The sequence below is a fragment of the Callorhinchus milii genome, unplaced genomic scaffold (assembly GCF_018977255.1).
Source record: "Callorhinchus milii isolate IMCB2004 unplaced genomic scaffold, IMCB_Cmil_1.0 Scaffold9, whole genome shotgun sequence".
Classification (NCBI taxonomy): domain Eukaryota; kingdom Metazoa; phylum Chordata; class Chondrichthyes; order Chimaeriformes; family Callorhinchidae; genus Callorhinchus; species Callorhinchus milii.
The window spans coordinates 3,784,479-3,797,251 of NW_024704750.1; the positions used below are offsets into that span (position 1 = coordinate 3,784,479).

At 42.3% G+C, this 12,773-nt stretch overlaps 1 protein-coding gene across 1 annotated transcript in view; it reads right to left on the reverse strand.

Annotated features, from left to right (window-relative positions):
* Nucleotides 1–12,301: 12,301 nt before the first annotated feature.
* lrrc9 (leucine rich repeat containing 9) overlaps nt 12,302–12,773 on the reverse strand; it is a 44,043-nt gene continuing 43,571 nt past the window's right edge. The window contains exon 34 of the mRNA XM_007903826.2: nt 12,302–12,414. Within this exon, the coding sequence (XP_007902017.1) occupies nt 12,330–12,414 (85 nt within the window). The 3' untranslated portion in view covers nt 12,302–12,329. The remainder of the gene's footprint in view (nt 12,415–12,773) is intronic.

The window sequence follows — 12,773 nt, forward strand, 5'->3', positions numbered from 1 at the left end:
GACTCACGTGGGCCCGTGGAGCGCGAGCTTTTTCGGTTGGGTTTTGAATTGCCGCTCGCGTTCTAAAACGGTCCCCTGGCAGCGGAGAGCAGAGACCCCGTACTCCCCCCCCCCCCCCCCGGCCTCAGCCTCGGCCTCAGCCTCTCCCCCCCCCCCCCCCGGCCTCTCCCCCCCCCCCTCAGCCTCTCCCCGTCAGCCTCTCCCCCCCCAGCCTCCCCCCCCCCCCCCCCCCCCCCCAGCCTCTCCCCCCCCCCCCCTCAGCCTCTCCCCCCCCCCGGCCTCAGCCTCTCCCCCCCCCCCCTCAGCCTCTCCCCCCCCCCCCGGCCTCAGCCTCTCCCCCCGGCCTCAGCCTCTCCCCCCGGCCTCTCCCCCCCCCCGGCCTCTCCCCCCCCCCCCCGGCCTCAGCCTCTCCCCCCAGCCTCTCCCCCCCCCAGCCTCAGCCTCTCCCCCCCCAGCCTCAGCCTCTCCCCCCCCCCCCCGGACTCAGCCTCCCCCCCCCCCCGGCCTCAGCCTCTGCCCTCCTCCTCGGCTCCTTATACCGCGGCCCACGTTCAAAGTAAGTCCAAATACCTGTGTCAGTCTGGCGCAGTGGTGGCTCTCTCTCTCCCCCTCTCTCCTCCCCCCCCCAATCAGAACAACAATTTGCATTTATATAGCACCTTTCACCGCGCGGAAGCGTCCCTGAGCGCTTGACCCCGGTGGTGAAGTCTGACCCTGAACCGGGAGGGCAGGGGGGTGGTCTTCAGGCGGGATTTGAAGGTGGGGGGGGGGAGAGGGAGGGAGTTCCAGAGTTTCGGGGCGTAATGGCGGAAGGCACGGCCACCGCTGGCGGAGCGGAGGGGACGAGGCACAAACAGGAGAACGTTGTGCCGCACGTGTGGGGGATTTGGAGTCACGTGGTCCGGGCTGACACTCCAGTGCCACCCCGGGGGGCGGGCGGCGGGCGGGGGGGGGGGTGTGCGGGGGGTGTTGCGTTGTCGGATTTGCCATCCTTCAGGTGAGACGTTTAAACCGAGGTCCCGGGTGGATGTTAAAGGTACAGTGGGGCTGTCGGAAAAGAGAAGGGAGTTTCTCTTTCCCGGTGTCCTGGCCAACAATCTCACCCCCCCACCACACACAATAAAATTGGTCACTCACTTCCATGACTGTTTGTGGGACACCGCTGTGCGCAAACTGGTTGCTGGGTTTTCCCTACAAAATACACAGTCGATCCACTTTACAGTATATTCTGTGAAGCATTTTGAGACGTGTCAATGACATGATTAGGTGCTATACCAAATGCAAGGATTATTATTATCAATAATTATTTTCAAGTGGATTGTGAGAAATTTAATAGTAACTAATAATGATTGCCCCAGAACTATAGGTCCTATCTAAGATGATATAGGCTCAATATAAGTCAGTATTTATAAGTGGACCATGAGAAATACAATAAGAACATAAGAAATGCTGGACAAAAATACATCAAGGTTCGTCTAGTTTGCCTTCCACCTTCCTGATGGTCGCATGCACATATGTCCCGAACTACCTATATACCAGCAATAAAAATTATTCCTTGCATTTGATATAACAGTGCCTTTCACGTGGGAAGGATATCTGCAGGATTTTGTTGTGGAAGTGCAGTGACTATATTTTGTGGGCAAATGCAGCAACCAATTTTCACAAGCCAAAAAGCCCAGAAACTGCAATGAAATGAGTGACTAGGATCTCAGTTTAAGGTCTCTTCTGAAAGAAAAACAACAAGATTACATTTGTATAGCGCCTTTCATGTCGGGAGGATGTCCCAAGGCGCTGGACAGAGTACAGCATTTCAGACCTGAGTTGGAGTTGGGGGGCGAGGGGAGGGGAAAGGGGGTGGCCGATGGCATGGTCGAAGAGGAGGGTCTTGAGGCTGGACTTGAAGGAAGGTGTGAAGCGGAGTGACTGGGGGATGGAATTCCAGAGATTGGGGGCAGAGTGGATGAAGGTTCTCCCGCCAATGGTGGGGCGGGTGGGTCGGGGGACGTGGAGCAGCCAGAGCCGGCTGAGCGGAGGGAACAGGTGGGTTGGTAGGGGTTTAGGAGGTTGCAGAGGTAGGGTGGGGCGAGGCCATGGAGGGCTTTGTATGTGAGGACCAGAATCTTGAACTGGATCCCCTGAAGGATTGGAGCCAATGGAGTCGGGCGAGAGTGTGGGAAATGGGATCACGGAGTTTGGTGCGGGAGAGGACACGGGCTACAGAGTTCTGGATTATCTGCAGCCTGTGGAGGGAGGAGTTGGGAAGGCCGACACGCAGGGCGTTTGCATAGTCGAGCCGGAGGTGATGAAGGCATGAACAAGAGTTTCAGCGACCTGAGGGGTGAGGTAGTGGCGGAGTCGAGCGATGTTACAGAGGTGAGGGAAGGCAGAGCGGGTCATGGCTTGAATGTGGGAGAGAAAAGACAGTTGAGGGTCGAACAAGACACCGAGGTTCCTGACTGGCTGGTGAGTTGTAGTGTGCAACCATGGAGGTTGATGTTGTCAGAACCGGAGGTGCTGAGGCGCTGACGCGAGTCAATCAAGAGGGCCTCAGTCTTGTTCACATTCAACTGTAGGAAATTTGCCCTCATCCAGGACTTGATGTCCGCCAGGCAGTCTGTCAGGACATCAATCCTGGATGAGTGCAAATGGAGTTAAGGGTGGAGCAGAAAGATAGAGTTGGGTGTCATCCTCATACATGTGGAAGTTGACCCCATGTCTGTGGATGATGTCACCAAGGGGGAGCATATAGATATTAAAACAACTCCAGCAACTGAGTACACAGCCCGGCACTCTTGGAGCGTCAATTGAGATTAAAATCCTGACGTGGGACTTGAATCCACAATCTTCTGACATGGGAGCGCTACCTTCTAAGCCAGGCTGTATTGATTGCAGCTTTTTTGTTTTGAAGGAAGGGCCCACTTTCAAAAAGACTTTCAAGAAGGTTGAGCAATCACAAGGTTCGGATTGAAAAGGCACTTTGTCTCAATTGATTTTTTATTTTTAGGATGTTGGCCCAATGCAGCACCAAAATATTTCTTAAACGACTAGTATCCTGACCTCACCATTCTTTCTGGTAACTTGTTCCACCTATCGATTGCCCCCGTGTAAGAAATATTTCCTGATGTCTGTTTTGAAATTGCCCTTCACAAACCTGAACCAGGTGTTCTTTTGTCCTCTAGCAATGGTTTATCTGAAAATATTGTTTCAGTTTGCTTCATCCCATTAAACATACGTATATATCTATATAGGTCATATATCAAACTATATGGGCTGAAGAGCTCAAATTTAACTACCATGTACTGGGTGTGAATCCTCACCACTTCCTTCCTCCATACGCCTCGGTTTGCCTGGCAGTAAGTGGGAACCCGCGTGTTGGTGGATCGTTTACCGGGAGTAATAATGCCCTAAAGAAAAAAATAATAAGTTTGGTTCCTCAGTCAACGCCTGTTCGTGGCTTCGGTTGGCTCCCGCATTTCACCCTTGGAGTGTACAGTCAATTCACTTTGCAGTGGATTCTGTGAAGCACTTTGAAACATCTCGATGATGTTATAAGGCGCTATATCAAATGCAAGGATTATATATTTTATTTTTTATATACTTTAGGAACATGAGCTACCATTGGCAGGAGAGCCTTCAGCCACTCTGCCTCCAACCTCTGGAATTCCATCCCCCAGTCACTCCGCCTTGCCCCCTCCTTAGCCTCCTTCAAGTCCCGCCTCAAGACCCTCCTCTTCAACCATGCCATCGGCCATCTCCCCCCCCCCCCCCCCCGACCCTGAAATGCTGTACTCTGTCCAGCGCCTTGGGATGTCCTCCCGACGTGAAAGGCGCTACACAAATGTCATCTTGTTGTTGCCTCCACAAAGCAATTCTGAGGTACCCAATTAATAATTTTCCCCATTTGACTTTGCCTACCCACTACTTCCTTCCCTTTAACCATTACTAATACACATCCATATCTAACTTAGTAAACATTCCACATTATTCATCTGTCGCTATATCTCCATGACACAATCCTAGTGTACAACAAAATTATTCTTTCCTGTGGAGTATTTGTGTATCTCAATATATATTTAACCATGTATCTAATACTAGCCCTACCCTCATCCTCAAATTCGGCTCCCACGGTCTGTCAAATAGGCTGTTTATCTCCTCATTGTCTATGCCTCTGATTATTTTAAAGAGAATTTTGGCTGTCGTAGAGAAAAAGGAGTGAAGTTGTTGGACATGTTTGTAAACACAAAAAATTTAAGAATTTCCACATTGAACTGTGAAGCTGTAAAAAAAAATTGTACGGTGTTTCAAATTTGATTAAACTTTACACCCCGCCGCACAGCAAAAAAATGGGCCAGTTGATATCAATTAAATAGAATTCCACTATTCCTATGGAATTATTTTGTTGAAAAGCTTTGGAGTATCACAATGGTAATGCTATGGAAGGATGATGCATAGCTTTGATTCTCCCACTCCAGTGTAGTTCCGATCATAACCTTAACATGGTAGAAAGGTGTTAAGAGGGCAGCAGGCTGTTTCCCTCAGGGGATATAAATATTGGCTGGGAATCTCCATCAAGTTGTTCACACATATCTATTTGGAAACTGGCCAAAAATGACTTGGAAGCAACCTGCTCACTCTGTTGTCTCAGATGCAGACAATACTGGTCATTGGGAAGTTGGAGGGAATTTGTTGTAAGCCTATCGTTATTTCATTTTCAAAGAAATACTAATACTACTGTTTGTGGGTGGTACATTGCATACACAAATCGTCTGCTGTGTTTGCCCACAAAACACAGTCACCGCACTTTACAGTATGTCCTGCGAACCACTTTGTGACGTCTTCCTGATGTGATAGGCGCTATATGTGAAAGGTGTGTCAGCCTTGCTGAGTCAGAAGGTTCTGGGTCCATGGCCCAAGTCGGGACTTGTATTCTTATTGTCCAAGCTGACCCAGCACTGGGGGTGATCTGCACTGCAGAAAGGGTTAACATGAATTTTTAAAAATACATGCCTTCCAGCATTGCCATCTACAGGACTGTTAGTGGAAATCCAGTACCTTACATTGCATTTGAAAGTGGAAAAATAAACAAGTTCCTAACAGCTTTGATATAGTTTTAGTTCCAGAATAATTAATAACATTTATTTTGCAGGCAACTCTGAAGAATGGTGGAGGCACATTGAAACTAAATAGGTTCAGTTGATTTTCAGAAGGGAATGTTTCTTTACACAAGTCTATCTAATAAATGTAGCATTGTTTCCTTGAACAAATGTCTTGTCAACCCAGTATCGTGACCCGAAAATATTTTACAAATTGGTAAATGTACATTACATCTTAATAGCATTGATGTGAACTAGATATATTTGGTCGAAAATACAATATTTTCAAATTCTAATCGTGTTAATTAAAAATATTCAATTATTTTCAGTGAAAATGGCAAATTATGAATCCCACTTTGCTAGATTGGGACTAATAATTCAACCTTTGCGATTCTCACTGTGAATTTAAATATACACAAACAGCAGTCGAGATTAATGCAAATAGTCCAGGGTATGAACATTGCATCTTAGAGCCAACTATGTAATAAAAAATGTTAGTCACTTTCCAACTGGTGTGCTTTACAAATCAAGGTTTTTCAAATTGATTTTTATTGTTATTCATTTTAGAGTTTATATGCAGGTTACCAGTGGTGTGACTGCACTTTAAATCAATTGAATCAAATATGCAAATTTCTCTGACTGGATCACAATGTCAGTTCAAGGTTTTAGTAGAAACATCAGTTTTCAAATGCCATCAAACCTTTGATGCAAGGTGCTTTTTTGTTCTTTCAGTTGTTCCGTTGGCATCCACTGACCTACTTTCAGGGCTCTGACAATGTTCATCTGTAACAGAGCTGTCGGAAATTAACGAGTGAAAACCTGAGGGATTTCGCCCTTGATTTTGTCTCCCTTCCATTGGGGAAGTCTCTGATTAATATTTAGCATCCCACTATTTTAGGATTCACAAAGATCTCTGCCCTGACACTTTCAAGGTGACATATGTCAATGAGTTGAGTCTCTAGAGTGCTGTTAATTTGATTTTTATCTGGTATTACTGAAAGTGTTTGATTCATTCAAATCACTTGATTAACAAATGTAATACTGCGTTGATTAATGGCCAGCTCCCACCTATCGTACATTTGTTGCAAACAGAATGCATAATAGAAAACTGAGGTACATTGTTGTGCTCAATTGTGTTCTCACTACAAGTGTTTAGCACTTTGCTTCCTGCAGTATACGACTAATGCAGTTCAGATATGGTCGTTTTTAAATCTGCCAGTTCTAAACTGCCTGATGGAACAATAGGTCCAGATGATACCGGAAATTTGTGATGACTCTTCCTTATAATAGTCGATATCACATAAAAATATATCCAGCCTTTTTTAGTCTTACACTGGATTCAGATTGTGTGACAATGGAAGAGAATCAATAATGAGTCAAAAGTGGTAAAACACTTAATGTCTGTAATGGAGGAAGGGCCCAAATAAAGTTAAAAACATTACTGCCCATCATGCTGATTTTGTGACACAAAAGGCCAAAGGCAGAGCAGCGGCAGTCATTTTTATGTTTGTTCTACACTGGCAATAATTAATCAATCACCCAAACGGAGAACAAATGGAACAGGCCAACTTCAGGGAAAGCTCATTATAACCAATAGACGTTGGTCGGGTCCAATATCTCATGATGGGCTACAATACAATACAATTTACATTTATTTTCATGTCGGCAGGATGTATATTGGGTTATACGCAAAGTGGAGAAAAGTCAAACTTCCTGGTCGCCATTGAGACCATTTCCTGTGAACTGTGTACATACCATCTAGTAACTAGCATGAGTCTAAGGGAGACCAGAATTATAAGTAAAGCAACACTATAATGAAGTGCTATAACAGGATTTCGCTGGATATGTTCCTGTATCTGTAACGCTGAACATTGAAATAACCTCCTCAGTAAATAGTCATAGCGTCTAGGCTTAGTGATTGCTGCAGCTAAAGTCTGCAATCTTTGATTCTAATACATAATGCACATTAATGTCCAACACAGCTTCAATAAATGGTTTTATTGTAACCGCAAAGCATGATTATTACCGACCGATAATTTCCTGCAAATGAACTCTGTGAACTGAGCTAGAAGGATTCATTTGCAATGCCTGTGTTCTCATATTTGTTTCTGGGCAGTCAGCCAAAAAGCAATGGGTCTGAACAATTACGTAATACTGAAAAATAAGCGCTGGACAGTACGAATGTTTGAACAGCCAGTTGCACAGACAACTGAACCTGGTTATCAAATTATAATGCAGAGCATAAATGAATGCATGAAAAACACGCTTGTACTTACAAAAATAAGACAGAACGGAAGTTGGACGGAAGACAGTGCGGTGTTTGGTAGCCACAAAGCTTTTTCTTTGAGCCCCAACCACTGTAGCAAGAATTGCAGCATAGCCCAAGTAAAGAATCAAAAGAGGTCAGGGAAATCAAATACAGGTGCAGCTTAATTAGTAACTGACCTCTGCTGCTAGTATTACTAGAATTTCAAAGACAAGATGCCCAAATAAATCTTTGCAAGGTCCATTCATATTGGTAGTCTAAAAGGAGTTGTTCAAATCTAAGTGGGGAGAGGGGCAAACTATAAAGTTAGCAGTATACGTGCTACATATGGTCAGTAACAGCGAGCCAAAATTAAGCACACGATAAGATCAAGTCTGCAAGGAGATTGTCTCGTAGTCACAGTGATAGCTGCTAGCCTTGCACACGCGTGTATTCCCACAATCCCAGTTGGAAAAAAAACTACAGTAATAAGAAAACATCCACTAAGTATGGGAATGTGTGCAGGCAGATGGTGGGTGCATAAGAGAAAAATAACATCAAAAGTATAATTGGAAGTTTATCATTGATGAAAGTCATAAGGCAATACATGAAAAAATGTGGTCACTCAATCCACTACTGATTGCGTAATACCATTGTGTGCAATTGGCTACCGCGTTTCGCCCACAAAATACAGTCAATTCACTTTACAATATTCTGTGAAGACTTTAAAGCACTTTTCCATGACGTGATAATGTGCTAAATCAAATGCAAGGATTATTATAATTGCTAATTTTCTGTGGAGATGGATGGCACAATATCAAAGAGAATGCCATACATTTTCCTTGAATTTAATTTTTTGTATACTTTTATTTTTGGCTCAAGCATTGCCATATATCAAAGGGCAGTAAAAAGCCAGTAGCTGTACTTAATTATTATGAGCACATATGGTGAAATATAGGAACAAAGGAATGTACCAAACCGGAAAAGGCCAGTGAAGTCCATATGTCCGGTCCCAAAGTAAAAATAAAAATCCCATACTACTCTCTGACATACCCCTTGATCAACCTTAGACGAAAAGCTTAAAAGTTCTGGCGTTCAACAAATATATATTAATATATATACATAATGTGTTTACTTGTGCTTGTGCTTACACAAGTTCAATATAAATGTATCTGTAATTGAAATTTTGTATAGCCAATAGTAATCAGAAGCAATCAAGAACAGCATGTAGCAGTCATATTGTTCAAGACTGCTGCCACGTTGCAGATACATTAAAACTATTTTAACTGTATCACGAATGGCATTTCGCTTTAATTTACTGCAAGTTATTTCCTGATAAATCTGCACTAATCGTTTCACAAAGGAGCATTATTTCCTTGAATTGAGATGCTGTAACCCTCAAAACATGAAGAGAAAACAGGATCTTGCCCCAAAAATTTTAAAAAACTAAACTTTCAAGCATATTGTCTAACTGGTCAGATGACAATCCACCAGTTTAATATTGAGTCATTTGTCTAATTTATAAAAATGTATTACAAAAGGTAATAATTTTGAGAATTTAGTACAGCTGCAATAACATTGCTTATTTTGGAAGGATTACGCAGGAAAAATGCTGACATTTTGATTAAAGAAACACATTATATCAAAATTTGCTTGAAGAAAGATTAGTGCAGAACTGTACAGTACTGCTTAAGCTACTAACTTTATCAAATTTATTGCAGCATTTCATATTTTACAATATAAACATACAATAGAACATCCATTTATTTGTCCTTAAATGTGCACCAATTAAATATTTTTCAAATGTCTAGAAATAGATTTGACACTACTTTAGTATCGCACACAATGTGTTGTTAAGAGTTCATTTTACATGGATGAATTTTTGGGCATTTTTAAAAAACGCTTTAAAAACTGATTGGAAAATTGACATTACCGTATTTCCAAAATAATTTGTGGATGCAAAAGCGGCCTGAATCTCTCACGGAAATATTGTAATTTGCTTAAAATAAAACTTGTTTTACATTTGCAATTTAAAGACTAAAGCAATGAAATGTTAGTAAGATTTATTTTCCCCTCTCTCTACCAATTCTGTGTTACTATGACAACGTCTTTATTCAAATCATCTTGCCCGCTGACTTTGTTAATATTTTATTGGTTTCACAAATGTCCTTTAAAACTCACAGCTTATAAAAGGATGCTGTAAACAGCAGGCTTTTATTACATTATTCTGTTGTATTCCTCAAGGTGAAAAAAAATATTTTTTAAATAAATGCATTTAGAATGAAAATCAAAAGGAAAGCTCTACCCATTATGTTGCATTAAAAAAAAGCAGTTTCAACAAGTTAAATGCATTCAGTCATTTTAAACAGCTTAACCTTTGAAAGAAAGAACAGTTGTTTGGAGAATCATTATCATCCAATGTGATTGAGTTCTAGGACACGTAAGAGTGCTTGACTACAACAGTCTTAATAATTATCTTTAGAAGTCGAGTAGCCAGGAGACAAAATAACTGGCTTTACAGCTCATAATTTCTGGAAAAAAACACTACAAAAGATTAACCCACCGAGCCACAAGTCATCACAATCAACATAAATCGATGCTTTGAGGTGCTATTTCTAATTACTAATGAAAAGTTCTTAACACCAGTCAAATAAAAAAAACTTTCCCCCAAAGTGATGCACTGTTGTTCAAATGGGCAATGGTTAAATTATGTGCCGCACTGCATGGCTTGATTGATATTAGTCAATGCAGGGAATTTCAAACAGTTCAAGGTGGATTTGGCTGTGGGGAAGTGGCGATGGAGCACAAATAGCAATCAGAGACAATTAAGGCAACACAGATAAGTGCTCCATTCACCATCAGACGGCATAGATGCTGTGCAGTGAGATTTTCAATCTTCCAAATGAAATCTCTCGCATTCCGGTTTTCTCAAGAGTCTCACCATTTTTTGCCCTTTGACAGAGATTAAAATTGTTATATAAGCAATCTTATTTTTCTAATAGTAATTCTTGCATTTGATATAGTATCTTTCATGTCAGAAAGGCATTTCAAAGCGCTTCACAGGATATACTGCAAAGTGTAGTGACTGTAGTTTCCAAGCTGCCAGTTTGTGTGCAGCAAAGTGCTCTGGGAGTTGTTGAAGCAAAGTCCCACAAACAATAATGAAGGGAATGACCAATTTTAATTTGGTTTGGACACTTGGAGAATCTCTTTTTGAGGTGAAAGCCTTGTATAGTTCTTGATTTTTACTTTGATATTTAAGGTGACGAGCTTGCTCTTTTATAAAATGAAACCTATTTTATTTAGCCTTTTACAGCCAAAATAAGAATGGCACCATTGTGTAATACAACTAGTTTATCATAGTTTAGCAATCAACGCTTGGTTAAAGAAATATTTTGTGTTGGGGTCAATCTGAGCCTGTGGAGAAACTCAAGTACTACAAGGGACACATTGGTGAGGAGCATTTGAGCTTCATTGTGTATCCACAGCACATGGTGGGACCAAGGTTCTCCTTGTTGGTCGTCAGACTGAGGTGTCATTTACAGACTTGCCACCATGCGGTGGCACTGAAAACACACGAGGCAATTCTACACGGGGGGGTGGAGGGGCGGGGTAAGGGGGTATGAAAAACAGGTCAAAAATACACATTCAAGCCATTTGATTCACTTTCCAAAGGGTCCAAGAGCAAAGTCGGTCGAAATCTTGGACCACCATCCCTACTTCCCTTCTTGGTCTCATTTGGTTCATTGTCGAGAAAGAACAGCGCACAAGAGCGAAGAGAATGACTTTAATAATGGAGCTGAATGCTCTGAGATGAACGTACTACACTTTGCAACACTCACAACAGAAATTTCCAAGACATTGCTTTTACAGATGCTTCATGAGGGAAAACATTTGCATTCGCTCGAAACCTTAAAGTCAATTAATACTCAAGAGTAAAGCATTTTTGACAGACACATATCAAAATTAAAAAAGAAAGTGCACTTCAAGCACGAGAGTTATCATATCGAGATTCAGGCAGTCCTTACTCTTGAACCATCACTCAGAGATTTTGACACGCAGAAAGCAACACAGGACTGCATGTCAATCAAACTGACGAGCAATATTTCCAAAAGGCCTGGGTAGAACCATGGATGCAAGTTCTATTCAAGTGGGACTGGTTCTGGTTGAGTTATTGCTGGCACAAAGCACATTTTGGCTCAGGTGCAATAAAAAGTTTATGGAAGGAGCTGGGGAAAAGAAATCCATTTAAATTGTCATTAATCTTGCCTTCAGAGCTACTCTGCAACACATGGGGGGTTGGGGAGTATCTGCTAGGTTCAGAGAGGAGGTGCAATGCCTTTGCCCTTCACTGAAATTTTTATTTTTTATTGTTTATGGTGCAGTTTTTAGGAATCAAGTTAACTGGTTTGTAGTAGCAGGAATCTGGGACTTTTTTAAAAATAAAGTGGTAAAAAAAACTTTTCTGAAATTGGATCCTGTTCTTACTGCGATAACGATTTTACAAAACGGAACCTTTTTTTTTCAAATCAAAGCACTTTGGTAAAAGTTCAGAGGCCCGAGATTTCCTATCTTTTAGCCTAAAAGACGATGTCTTAACCCTGAAGTTTGTGCAGAATGTTTTAAATTCTTAAATGCAATCTTAGTTTAAAAGTCATTTTCCACAGTTCTTTTTCTCCTGATCTATCCTGTCAAATCCCCTTGGAATGTTAAAGATATTTATGGGCCTCCCTCTAACCTTCTCTGTTTCAGTGAAAACATTCTCAGTTGCTCCAGTACAGTGATGGCCAACCCATGGCCCGTGGGCCGGAAGTGGCCCTCAAACATTCACACCAGTCCAGGCGAGCCCGTTCCAAATCAATGCCTCGTTTCCAGTTGCTACTGAGCGGCGATGCCCACAGCGCGGCCGTGAACAAAGAAATATTCAATCACGAACATTTATTTTGTTGGCTAAGCAAAAAGGTTGGCCATCACTGCTCTCGTCTCTGTATTCATAGGTCATGATCAGGCTCAGCACTGACGCTTCCTGTCCCAGTCGAATAGCCTGTTGGCACTGACCGATCAGGCTGCCAGCATCTGTGGAGATAGATCCCAGTAGTTCAAGGCACCGTCTTGAGGAGTAACACGGAGAATAATGTAGAAATAAAGTGCTCATACAAAAAAAAATTGAAATTCAGTTTAGGAGGTTCTGAAAGAAAGCAAGAGGTCTGGAAGCCACTCTTGCATTCTGCCAGGATAGATAGTGACTGTCCATTAATTGCAGTTACAATTACAATAATTATTAGAGGTATCATATGAGCAACTAGACCACATGAGGCTGTTAATAGGGCCCATGGGAAAACCTACCATCACAAACAATTAAACTCACAAAGCTCTTAATTGGTCACATCACTTAACCAAATTTAAGGCTATGATTAATAAGAGCTCACAGGATC